This window comes from Geotrypetes seraphini, chromosome 13 (assembly GCF_902459505.1).
Source record: "Geotrypetes seraphini chromosome 13, aGeoSer1.1, whole genome shotgun sequence".
In the NCBI taxonomy this organism is placed as follows: Eukaryota; Metazoa; Chordata; class Amphibia; order Gymnophiona; family Dermophiidae; genus Geotrypetes; species Geotrypetes seraphini.
In genome coordinates this window covers 76,269,210-76,282,598 of record NC_047096.1, presented here as the reverse complement: position 1 = coordinate 76,282,598, position 13,389 = coordinate 76,269,210, and the positions used below count along the sequence as shown (strand labels likewise).

At 42.4% G+C, this 13,389-nt stretch overlaps 2 protein-coding genes across 4 annotated transcripts in view; one reads left to right on the top strand and one right to left on the bottom strand.

Moving 5' to 3' along the window:
* FEZ1 (fasciculation and elongation protein zeta 1) overlaps positions 1-11,016 on the bottom strand; it is a 60,587-nt gene extending 49,571 nt beyond the window's left edge. The window contains exons 1-2 of one of the 2 annotated variants that reach the window (XM_033918565.1): positions 10,611-11,016; positions 2,838-3,171 (exon numbers count right to left, since the gene is read on the bottom strand). In XM_033918565.1, the coding sequence (XP_033774456.1) occupies positions 2,838-3,139 (302 nt within the window). In that variant the 5' untranslated portion in view covers positions 3,140-3,171; positions 10,611-11,016. The remainder of the gene's footprint in view (positions 1-2,837; positions 3,172-10,610) is intronic. The other variant, XM_033918564.1, reaches the window with a different exon arrangement.
* The window catches only part of ESAM (endothelial cell adhesion molecule), a 93,638-nt gene that overhangs the window by 7,207 nt on the left and 73,042 nt on the right, over positions 1-13,389 (top strand). The gene's annotated exons all lie outside the window — the stretch shown is intronic.

The following is a 13,389-nucleotide window of genomic DNA, read 5'->3' as shown; positions in this document are numbered from 1 at the left end:
GAAAATGCCCCTCCACGTAAGGTGCCCAGACGGCACGATGAGAAACATGAAACAAAGATTGAGTAATAGAATAGGATAAAAGTGGACGACTCTAGTCCAAAAAACTGCCCAAATCTCCGTCTCCGTCTTCTCCCAAATATGTTCCAAAGCAGAACATCTAACATCACTCTTAAATTTGAATTTTCTGTAAACTGAAGAAGCTCTTATTTTGCCTAAAGAGCCCCACACAGAAATCATACAAATCGGTATTTCTTTTCCGCACTTGTTCTAGCAATGTAGAAGTTTTCAAACGATGCATAAGCTATAACCATCGATAGTACTGGCACAAACCTAAACCGTACTTCCTAATCAGTTCCTCAAAGATTTAAAAGCATTCCCATTCAATAACTGGACTAAGTTCCAAATCCCTTTATTTTGCCAATCGACCATGTAGTCCCTTGAATTTTTACTTATTTTTCTATCCCAGGTCAACATACAGGTTACAATTTGCCAAAGTTACAGTGTAAGATTTTTCAATACAAGTTTTTATCCTAATAGGACCCAGATTGAGGATCTTGCATCAATATGAGGAGTCCTTCATGGGATCTAATCTGTGGGGGCAGTTGGTTCCAGTGGCTTGGTATGAAGTGGGAGTATGAATGTCGTTTGGCAGTTTACAGGGTGTCAGGTCAAAGGCGCGCGCAGACAATTGAGCACAGCGCGGAGGTGCGCACCACAGAAAATTACTGTTTTTAGGGCTCCGATGGGGGCGTGGGGGGGAACCCCCCAGTTTACTTAATAGAGATCGTGCCGCATTGTGGGGGGTTTGGGGGGTTGTAACCCCCCACATTTTACTGAAAACTTCACTTTTTCCCTGTTTTTAGGGAAAAAGTTCAGTTTACAGTAAAATGTGGAGGGTTACAACTCCCCAAACCCCTCAAAACGCCGGCGCGATCTCTATTAAGTAAACTGGGGGGGCTCCCCAACAAAAAACCCCGTCGGAGCCCCTAAAAACTGTAATTTCTTCGGCGCGCGCCTCCGTCTTGCGCTCGGTTGTCGGTGCGCGCCTTTGTCTTTCGCGGGGTTGTCTATGAATCGTTTACAGTTGGAGGACACAGCCAGAGAGGGTTTTGAGGCATATTTCACCTTGGCAAAAATCCAAACAGCAGACTATGGACTTTTCCTCCAGAAACTTGTCCAAACCCTTTTTTTTTTTTTTAAACCAACCACATCCTCTGGCAATGTATTCCAGAGCTTAACTATTCTTTATAGCAAACAGAATCTATGGACAGCAGAACTGCAACAATTTCACTTGGGCCTGGTTGCAGCAGTTATTACTGGGGGTAGTGGGGAGGTGGAAATAGGCTCCAGTTACGGAGGTTTCAAGAACCTGACTCTCAAGGTTGCTAGTCTTCCCAACTTGCAGGCACTGAGGGTTGCAGAGGACACACAGGCTTGTTGTCTACACCAAATTTTTTTTGCGACACCTCTCACCTTTTGGTAGGGTTACCAGATTTTACTATTGCAAAATCTGGACCCATGATCCCGCCCTGTTCTGCCAAGTCATGCCCTGCTCCCTCAACCTGTTCTCATGCTCAGAGCTGCATTGGAAGGACAACAGCACATGCGTAGGTGTGATAACAATAATGTCACGTGCGTGATATCGCCGCATTTCATCTGTGCATGCGCAGATGTCCTCCTAACATGGTCCCTTGCTGGAAGCTTTTCAAAACCCAGACAAAGTGCTGAGTTTTGGAAAGCCATCCCGGAGGACTGGACATGTCGGGTAAATTCGGACGTCTAGAAACCCTACCTCTTGGGGACACATCGGTGTGTCCCAACATACTGGTTGAGAACCACTGCTATATAGTATACTGGTGTAACCAGTGAAATATGTGCTTATAATTTGGGTGTGAGCATTTATACCCGCTATGTACAGGTCTCCCTCCCTATTCATAGGGTCAGGGGAACAGCCCCCCACGTGAAATCATAATTTATGAATAACTTTAGCTCGTCTCCAGATCTTCCTGACCCCTGTAGCAGCTCCCCGAGACCAGCAGTTGGCCTTGCTGGTTTTCACAGGGGGAAACCGGCAGACTGCCAGTGTCACTCCCTCCTCTATTGCCACTACTGTCCTCAGAAGCCAGCGTGAGACTTTTTCTAGCCGCATGTGCTGATGAATCTACAGCGGACACAAACTTCCTGTTTCCCTGAGGTCAGGATGCTGCAGATTCGTCAATGCGCATGCGGCCAGAAAGATTCCCCTGCTGCCTTCTGATGGTTACTGGCTACTATCTCTACAATCTTCAGTTGATCTTACAAAGAGCACTTGCAAATATGGTTACCATATTTTTCTCTGTGAAACTCCAAGACATGTGACCCCCACCCCATACTGCCCCCATGCCCACCCTCACAAAGCCACTTCTTCTTCCAGATGAGCTCCAGCTGCATCTAGAGGGCCTGGAGCATGTGCAGATGTGTGTGTGATGTCATCCGTGGTATGCTTAGAGGCCCTCCATCTGGGAGCCTGGAGAGTCCTCTATAAAGAGGACATAATCTGGTTTTTCCTGGAAGTCTGGTAACCCTACTTGCAAATAACCAAAGTCAAGAGTGAGTCCAGCCCAAGCTCCACTTAGATTCTGCCATGTGTAAAATTAATGCTCTGTGGGTATTTTCAGAATAGCAATTGTCACTTGTCCTGGTAGCAAGATATGTCATCAGAATTTGAACCCTGACTTGGTCTCTTCCTAACCTATTGCTCTTACCAGTAGCCCATGCTTCCTGACAGAATTACAGTCCAGCACTTAATCTTTCATCTTTTTTTTTTCTCTCTCTCTCTTTAGCCCTGCTGTACTCACCGCTCTTCCTGTAGGTGTTCCTCCTCCTCCTGGATCTGCCTCTGATCCTTCACTGGGGCCAGGTTTTCTGTCTTGGCATTGTAGTTTCGAAAGCAAACTGTCAGCTTCTCATCAAACTCGTTGACCAGGTCCTCCATGGACTTGAAGCTAATGATCTCAGAGCTGAAGCTCTCTAGCTCAGAGAGGGAGGGGTCCTCCAGGTGCCGCAGTGAGGTCCTGTACACACTGCCCAGTTTTTCCTCCCATGAAGGTCTCAGGTCCTCAAACTCCTCATCCAGGCTGACCAATGGAGCCTCCATCATTGGAGAGATGGGAGTTATTAGGATCAAGTTACCTGGGAAATATGGGGAAATACGCTGAACCCTTTTTGTCAACAGTAACAGAAGAGATAAGAGATCGCAAGGTGTACAGAAAATTCATTTCACCCATCTGTGTTGTTAGATAAGCAGACAACCTTTTAAATATTGTATATCAAGTACAAAAATACCAACAAAAAAGAATATGCTTTGTTTAAGAGTGGAATCAACCAAGATTCGTTCCAGAGATAACCCATCTCAAGTGTCTGCAGTCAGACCTTAGAACAAATCTTGAGGAAAAACTACTTCACTTCAATTATAAATACAAACATATAGCACTCGATAAAATTATGACAAAAAATTGAGATAAAAACGATCAATGATAGTCTGCTTAGAAGTTTTTCCTCAAGATTTGTTCTAAGGTCTGACTGCAGACACTTGAGATTGGTTATCTCTGGAACGAATCTTGGTTGATTCCACTCTTAAACAAAGCATATTCTTTTTTTTGTTGGTATTTTTGTTAGATAAGCAGACCCAGTATTTCTCTAAGCAGACCACCTAGGGAAGTTTCATAGTTTATTAAAAATTTGATTAAACACTTATCATAACATTCAAAGCATTGTACAATTAAAAAGCTAAAATATAAAATGGGGGAACAAACAGATAGTAGACAGAATCATCATACAATCGGGACTGGCTTTCAGCATCCCAAATCAAACAGCAAGTACCACTGAAAATGGTGATGCAGTGTATTGGGGAAAGGATTGCTCTAGATTTGGCCTTGCAGATGGCTGAGAATACAAGTTTCAAGAGGTTACTGTTATCTCCTAGCCCAAAGGGGGAGATGTGATTGAAGCATACAAAATCCTGAGTGGTGTAGAACGGGTACAAGTGGATCGATTTTTCACTGTCAAAAATTACAAAGTTACAGGGAAATACTTTTCAAACCAATAGGAGGAATTTTTTTTCACTCAGTGAATAGTTAAGCTCTGGAACGCATTGCCAGAGGTTGTGGTAAGAGCGGATAGTGTAGCTGGCTTTAAGAAAGGTTTGAACAAGTTCCTGGAGGAAAAGTCCATAGTCTGTTATTGAGAGAGACATGGGGGAAGCCACTAATTGCCCTGGATCGGTAGCACGGAATGTTGTACTCTTTGGTTTTTTTGTTGTTTTTTTTGCCAGGTACTAGTGACCTGTATTGGCCACTGTGAAAACGGCCTACTGGGCTTGATGGACCATTGGTCTGACCCAGTAAGGCTGTTATGTTCTTATCAAGTGCTCTCCCAGCACAACTTGTGGTATATGGGCGATGAGTGTCGTATCTGACTGCAGAGCAGACCAAGGAAAGGGTAGTAGCGTGCATTTCACCAGCAACATCTGGAATGGTCAGAAGACTACCTATGCCTCTCCCTGGTGGCAACTTGGTGGCAGCTGGATGAAGCAGGGTATACATTTTAGGTACATTGGGGGTGCACCATCGGGAGAGTATAGGTGGGGTGTCCTGCACATCCAGGTGACTGTTAAGTGTACCTGGGCCCATATCTTAGCAAAATAAGGGACATGATGGAGGGATGGGGTAATGAGTTTGCAGCTAGGCTGAAGGGCGTGAACCAGGCTTCCTTGCTATTTTGTAACATATGACATAAGGAATATGACTAAGATAGTAATAGAAGGGGGATTTAATGGTATCTGATGCTTGAAACACTTATTGCATCTTGGTTGTAACGAGGCGGTAGGGGGGGAGGGAGTACCTGATTAACAGCTGATTTAAGATGCTGGTAAGTGAATTCCATCTGTTTGAAACTAAAGAGGATAGTGAAGCAAGAAACAACCCTCCACCACATGTCCCTGGAGACCAAAATTGATTTAGAAAGCCTCCTGTAAAGACAGAATTATACCCCAAGGAAAGGTCGGACTGTTTAGTTATGCCAATGGCATTACAATCATCATTCCTTGTAATACAGCTATATCTCATATTACCCAAATAATTGAGTCTATACTGAAACTGATGGAATCATGGATGCAAGAATTTAAATTCAAATTACATCATGATAAGACCAAATTCTTTGTTGCGTTTCCACCTAGAATTTTACATGAACCATCAATTACTGTAGACTCAACACTCTATAAGATCAATTCAACGATTAAAATATTGGTAGTTGTTATAGGTCAACACTTGACCATGAAAAAGCAAGTAGATACTGTGGTGCAAAAGAGTTATTACACATTGTGGAAGCTGTGTACCATAAAATCATAGTTTGAGTTTCCGGCCTTTAAACTTCTAGTTCAGTCGTTACTTCTAAGTCTTCTCGACTATTGTAACAGTGTCTATTTGACATTTACCAAGAAAGAGATGGCTAGGCTTAGACTGATTCAAAATACGGGGGTCAAATTAATTTATGGTCTAAAGAAATATGATCATGTGACTCCTTTCTACCGTGAATTGCATTGGCTTCCAGTGGAGGTGCGTGTTTTGTTTAAGCTGGGTTGTCTTTGTTACAAAGTTGCGTATGGTATTGCTCCAACCTATATGACCGATAGATTTCTCATAGCATTCCATAAACATAGGAGAGAATCGCATGCATTGTTTAATTTTCCGTCTGCTCAAGGTTGTAAGAGCAAGAAATCCTTGGAACATACACTAGCATTTCAGGCTGCTTTCTATGACAGGGAATTTAGGCCACTGTTGCGTAGTGCTTTTTCTTACAGGCACTTTAGAACTCAATTGAAAACTCATCTTTTTTCAAACTATTTAGCGAACTAATTTAAATCATCCTTAGGTTATGTTATTTTTAATCTTTTGTTCATCCCATTGAACTTACGGTTATGTGGTTTATAAGTACGATGTTATGTTACCTCCCAATCAATTCTATAAGTGGTTACAACTTCAACATTGCCTTAATGCTTTTTTGAAGTGTAAACTTCTCTGTTCTTCCAGCCCGAGTCTACTGTCTTTCAGGTCGGTGATAACATCTAAAAAAGGGGCTGCTTCTAATGGTATAAAATATTGCAGGTTAATACATTCTCTCATCCCAAGGGTACTGAATCTACGTGGCAATTTGACATTAAGAAGGATGTTTCTAAGCAATGTTGGGAACAGGTTTGGACGTCCATTCACAAATCATTAAGATCGGCCGCAATTAAACAGTCTAATTCACAAAGCCATTTGAACTCCTTTAAAAAATTAACAGTGATAATTCTAATAAGTGCTGGTTGTGTCAAAAGGAAGTTGGCACTCTAATCCATTCATTATATTAATGTGATCATATATATGAGTATTGGCTATGGGGCTCATAATTGAAAGAGAAAAACATCCAAAAACCAGCCTAAGTTGGCACTTGGCCGATCATCAATCAAATGTCCAAGTGCCGATAATAAAACCGGGTTTTGGACGTATTTAAAAACGACCTAGGCCTCAATCCTCAATTAGTGTTTCTAGGAAAGAAAAGTATAGATGTTTCCCCGACATCGTGAGAACGACACAGGAGCGAAGAAAATTATTCCTAGCCATGAGAGTAGAGACTTTAACCCTTGGAGCGACATTCTTATTAGCATATCCATGCAAATGTTTGCTTAAATATCAAGGTGTTAAATATGTCTACTATACACCAGACCAGTTACATGCTTTTCTAGATTTGAAAAGTTTGGCTACTGAGAATGTTTAAGAGCAGGAAGAAAAGAGGGGATTAAATAGCTGTTAAGCCTTTCAGTTATTGTTATTTTCCTATGTTTTGTATCTCTTCAATTTATTCAACTCCTCTTCCCCCTTTGAGTTAGTGGTCTCAGAAAGATTGACTCTTTTCCTAGTAGCAGTAAATGCGAGTTTTGTTTAAGTTGTTTCTTTTTCTGTTTTACTTGTACAAGAGGAATATTCTTGTGGATTATGTAAAAATTTCTATAAATATGAAGAAAAACGACCTAGGCTTTCACAGTGCCACTGAATGACATAGATAAACGTGGCATTTCAGGAGGAGTGTCGAGGGCAGGATTTGGGCGGGACATGGGCAGGCTTAGACTTAGTCGTACTGCATGTATAACCAAAAGTTATACAGCACAGGATGATGGGCACGACCAGGGGGCGTTTTACGGTGTATTTCGTCCTGGGAACAGAGGGACCGGTTCATCCCATACAGAGCTCTCTTTCTCTCTCTTTCTTTTCATTTCACTCATCCAGTCCTGTGTTCTCCCATCCCTTCTAATCTCTCACCCTCAACGATCCCACCATGCTCCTTCCATTATCCTCTCTGATTCCCTTTCACCCCAATCATTCCCTTTCACGCATTCTGTTCCTCTTTAAATCTCTCCTCATTATTCCATCTTGTCTCTCTCGCTTGCACTCGAGCTCTGTGCCGATGGCTTCTAACTGAAGCTGAACACATTATTTTTGCTTCTTAATGCAGTACATCAATGACGTGCAAATTGCTGCCATGTTAAAAAGTGTGCATTGTCGGGAAAAAACCCAGCACACACCAACACAACAGTACTTAGCCAAATGCTGAGCAAAATAATCTCACTTTTGTCATTGTAAAGTGGTGATTAGCTAATGCATTAACAAGAAGACAGAAAAAATCCACTGTCTCTCTCTGGGTCACCTCTATCCTCAAAATCTCTGGTAGTCTAGCAGATTCCTCTCCCCCTGTGATCCATTCTCCTATGCTCCAATCCAAACACTATTCAAAAAATCTCTATTTGTCCATTGGAAGTCCAACCCGGGCCCCATAGACAATCTCTGGACCCTCCTGAAACTAAAAAAAAATAATAATTCCTGGTAGGTCTAGTGTAGAGCTTCTCAACCCAGTTCTTAGAGAACATCTAGCCGAGTTTTTAGGATTCCAGCGATATAATGGTTATGGCATACTGTTTATCTTCATGCGCTGTCTCGATTGTATGCAAATCTTATCTATTGCATATTCATTGTGTATATCTTGAAAATATGCCTCGCTGGGTGTTTCTTGAGGAATGGGTTGAGAACCCTTGTTTTGGTGAACCTCATCCATCTCATAATACTCTGCTCACCCCCAGATCCTACAGGATTCCTCCTTGAAAACCTTAAACAGGAAGCAGGAGCAATGCAGGAGCTACTACTTCTTTGCCCCATCTTTCAACATGGGGCATCCTGGAACAAACTGTGTGGGGTCAGTGTGACAAGTTGTCGGAGCATTGTCTCTAAATTGGTTGTCGGAGCAGAGTCTCTAAATAAGATAAAAATAGCCTTATTTTGAAAGGCTGAACCCATATGGTGTGCGCCAGGCATTACCATTTTTGAAATTGGTGGCGTGGAGGTAGGAGCACATGGGCATCACTCCTGCCTTCTGTCAGAGGTATGCAGGGATGGGTTCACTACACTATTAGGGATTTTTGGGTGATGAGGAGGGGATTAGGGGTCACTTCTGGTGTGCTGAATAATGGTGCTTATTTGGGGGGGGGGGGGTCAGAGTTGAGAAATTAGGGGGAGGGGCCATAGCAGAAATGAGCATTAAAAAAAAATCCTCAGACATTGGCACAGAAAAATGAGGTCATATTCCTGTGTTGTGCTCACCACAGTTTTCTTCAGCTGTAATGAGCTAATTAGCTTTTCTGCTTTCAGGTTTTCTAGATGTGTGCTGGTGTCTAACTCAGGTTTGTGCAGGGTTAACTTCTACACAAAAAATCCTTTCTGCAATACGCACTCCGACATCACGCTGACCATGTGCATCAGTCCCACGTTTGTTTGTGTTTTTTTTTCTTTTTGCTTCTTTAAGGTGTCCAGCGACAAAGGTCTTCCTACCCTATCCCTATTTACCCCTTTTATTTTCATCGCTATATTGCAGTTCTCCCCTCATCCATTTTGTTTAACCGTGTGTCAAGTCCGCGTAGCTCGTTCGTCCTTGTCTATAATTTGTAACTTTTGTAACCCATTTTTTAAAAAAATGTAAAATGCCTAGAATCCAAGATAGGCATTCAATCAAATATTTAAAAAATTAGTAAACTTGTTTGACGTTCAATCCTTTTTTTTTCCTCTACTTTCTCCCAAAATTGTAATTTTATCATAATGTACATCGCTTCGAATTTAGATGAAGCGATTAATCAAATCTGTATTAAACTTGAAACTTGAAACTTGAACATTTAGCCCTTTTCATACTTGCCGGGTATTCTCTTCCTTATCACTGGTTAGATTAGGAAGCAGAAGAAACTTCTCTTATGTACCCCTCCCCCACCTCTCCATAATTTAGGAGAGAAGGGGCTGGATTCAGGAGCAGAGCAGTTCTTCTTAGCTCTGCTCTATCCTCTCTGGTACCCTAGCCCTCCCCTCTTCCCAAGGGGCGAGGGAGGGCTAAAAAGAGTGGCTGCTTTCTGATGCTTGAGGCTCTGGATACAGTGGTTAGGACACTATTCCACGGCTCCTTGGCTGCTGTGGGGGTGTTATCTGGAAACCCAGCTCTGCTTGGGGTTGGTTCTCTTTGCCCTTCTATACCGGCAGCAAATGTCATTCGGGAAGGGCTGCATAATCACCTTTGTGGGCCCCTTCCTCAGTGGCATTTATTATACGACAGGCTTTTAATTTGATTTGTATTATACGCATTTCTATACTACTTAATTGCATCTATTTTCAAGGTTGAAAAATCAAGGCATGAATAAATTTTAAAAAAAAAGAAAAATCAAGGCATGAAAACAAATAACTTCTACTTCATTTGTATTCCGATTCAAAAAAAACAACAAACCAACCATTTTTTGTTGGCCCTAGGCACTGTGCCTGTTATGCCTAATATGTCTGGCTTGGGTGCAGTCACTGCACACCTGGCTGTATCTGCTGGTTTGCAACACAGCGAAATAAGACACAGTAACAGCTTCTTGGAGTCAAAGTGAAAATTTGACCTCGTTTTAACCATTAATGCCAAGATTTGGCCTCATTGTTTTCCCGTGATGCCTCTCAAGCTTTGTACTGCAAAAAAGCACAGGATGCAGGAGCCAAGGGGTTCCCAAGACTGATCCTGACCTCCTCTTACCACCCCCCCCCCCCCCGACACACATTTTTCTATGGCTTCTCTCATGGCCTCCCCCCATCACCAGGCAGGGCACCCGACAAACTGCTTTCACCGCTCATCCACATCACCCTGGAGCATCTAATTGCTTTTGTGATTCTGTGGAAGAGAAAATGGCATACACTGGGCCAGAGAAACGGGGAAAGATGGTTAGTGCGAAGCTGCTCTGCTTTCTGCCAGACTGCTGAAGGACAAGCGATGCTGCTGGTGCAAAGAGAGGCAGCCAGAGAAAGAGAGAGAGAGCAACCCATAACCAACAATTCCAGCACCAGGGATGCAAAGGAATAAGAGCAACCTATAACCAGGGATGCAAAGGAATAAACCGGGCGAAGCAATTCTTTTTTTATACAGCAAATCCAGTTATTTTTTTAAGGACTTAAACCATTTCAGCTTAGCCTTTTGGCACTGGCATTTCTGTCGAGATAGCACAGCATAAACAACATGGGTATGCATTGTACCTGGGGAACGGCGAAGCCTTGGTGTCTAGGCAGGAGTGGAGCTGCCGAGCCCGATGCCAAGCCCTTCGGGTAACATGAATCGGAGGGGCAGGCCGCAGGTTATAGCTTCATTCCGTGGTGCTGCTGAAGGGTGGAAGCGGTGTCCGAGCTGGATGGAAGGAGACTTGTCTCTTCGGCTCCTGGCACAGCCCCGCCTCCACAGCAGAGGGAGCCCAAGCTGAGCTACCGGTTCAGGCTGAGCCAGTCCTGGTCTTGCTCACAGTGCATGCAGAGATCTGGCTTTCAATGAGCTGCCAAGATGCCAGGCTGCAGACTGGGTTGTCTTGTTACATCTGAACAGACTGCTTCTGCTTGCCAGCTTTAGTACTTGCTAGTTTTGGCAAATCACGTTGGATAAATGTGTCTGATCCAGTACATCGGTTTCACCTATTCTGTTTGGGGTTTCTCCTGCTTTAGTGGAGCATCAAGGTTCCTTCGGTTGTTGCTGCTAGACTCGCGAGTGACCCGTAAGCTTCCTGTAGAAAACTCCCTAAAGAGGTCTGATTAGAAAAGCAATGGGCGTACTTTGTCCCTTTCATATTGTAAGGCAAATTCAGTCATACATAATGTGACCATTATTTTTTTTTTCCCCTCAAAACGAGACATTTACTAATTTTTAGGTAATAGTATGTATATTCAAAAAAACACATTTCTTCTTTTTTTTAAAAAAAATTATCTATCAACTTTTTTCACATTTACAATTCGCAAGGAATAAAGAAAAGGAATCGAACAAGAACACCGGCAACCGCTCATGCTGGAATCAACTTATTAACCAGGGTGCTGAGGCTGAAACATGATGGACAATTTAATACATCGCTAGCTAAGCTTGCTGCATGCATACACAAAAGTCCTTACTTTTTGCTTTTCAAGTTTCAAGTTTAATATTTTTCTTGATTGATCGCTTAATCGAATTCTAAGCGATGAACAGATTAAAATACATTCAAATAGAGGCAAAACAGTACAAACTTTAACTAATAACATTGGGTAGATAACTAGTACATTATTCTCATTACATAAGGTAAGATCGGGGTTTGAAATACAATTAATAAAGGAAAAGCACAGTAGGGAAACAAATAACAACAAAACATAATAAAATAAAATAAAATCACTGGTCTTAAGAATTGTTAAATTAAATATTAAAAGCATCTTTAAAAAGAAATGTTTTTAGATTACTTTTAAATTTTCCTAAGTCCTGCTCATTTCGTAAGTAAATTGGGAGAGCGTTCCAAGTCTAAGGAGCAGTTACCGAAAAGATAAACTGCCGTCTAGTATTAATAACCTTACGTGAAGGAATGGTCAACAAATTTTGCTCATTAGATCTCAAGGTTCTGCTTGGGTGATATGGTATTAGTATTTTGAGGTGAAACGCTCTCCTAACACCAAAAAATGGCACCAGCGAGCTGGCAGGCTTTTGACCGACTTGAATGTGTGCCAGATGTATTGCGCATGGCGTCATTGCTGCGCTACCATCGGATTTTTAAAAAAATTTTTAATGCCTTTTTTTTTTGGCGTCCCGAAGCTGCGCTTGGGGACAGCGGAATAGGCTACCTAAAAACGGGATGGTCCCATTCAAAACGGGACGTATGGTCATGTTAGACATAATAAAAAAAACCAAAAACATCTAAGTCCCCCCCCCCTTTTGGCCGATGTCCCTAGGCACCCAGAGTAGGCGGTAGGAAAATGACTCGTACAGGTGTGTTTTTTTTTTTATTTCCCCATTTCTAATTCTTCCCCCACCCCTGGACTTTCCATTTAACAAGCTGCTAAATACAGCCATGTAATAAGTGAAACACCCCCATTGCACTGATCTCTTCAAGTTGCAACAGTATACAAATAACCATTACAAAACGAATTAGTGCTCTTAAGAAGTTGAAATGTGCCTTTGAATGTACGAGCTGCTACTTTAATTTGAAACTTTTTTTTTTTCCTCCCTCTTATATTTTGCTGAAGTGGGGTGCTCCTCAGCGGCCACGACGTAACACTTATTTTAGTTTTGAAATGTTCTTTGTTTTCCTCAGTGAGTATGTGTGGGAAAAAAAATACAAACAAGCAAGACAGAGACGACCACGGATGACAAAAATAGTGCAATAAAGTAACATGCGATAACCAGTCATGTGACAGCTGACTATCTGATTTCCATCAGGACAGGGGAAATATTGTCAAGAAGATTTACTGATCTCAAGATTCAAGAAAGGGGAGGGGACTTGATATCGTGCTTTTTCTGTGTAGTTACAATCAAAGTGGGTTTTTACATATTTTTTTATACAGGTACTTATTGTGTACCCGGGGTCAGAAGTAGAGAATGACACAGGAACAAATTTGTCCCCGCAGGAACTCAATTTACCCATCCCGTCCCCACGAGTTTTGTCGCTGTCATTGTCCCTGCCCCATTCCTGTGAGCTCTGCCTTAACCGCACAAGCCTCGAACACTTAGGATTTTCAAAGGGTTTGAGGCTTGTGCAGGTGAGGACGGAGCTTAGGCATTGGTGGAATGAGGCATTATGACATCACAAGCGGAGCTCTAGAATGTTGCTACTTAGGATTTTAAAGGGTTTGAGGCTTGTGCAGATGAGGATGGAGCTTAGGCATTGGTGGAATGAGGCATTATGACATCACAAGCGGAGCTCTAGAATGTTGCTACTTAGGATTCTAAAGTGTTTGAGGCTTGTGCAGATGAGGACGGAGCTTAGGCATTGGTGGAATGAGGCATTATGACATCACAATCTGAGCTCTAGAATGT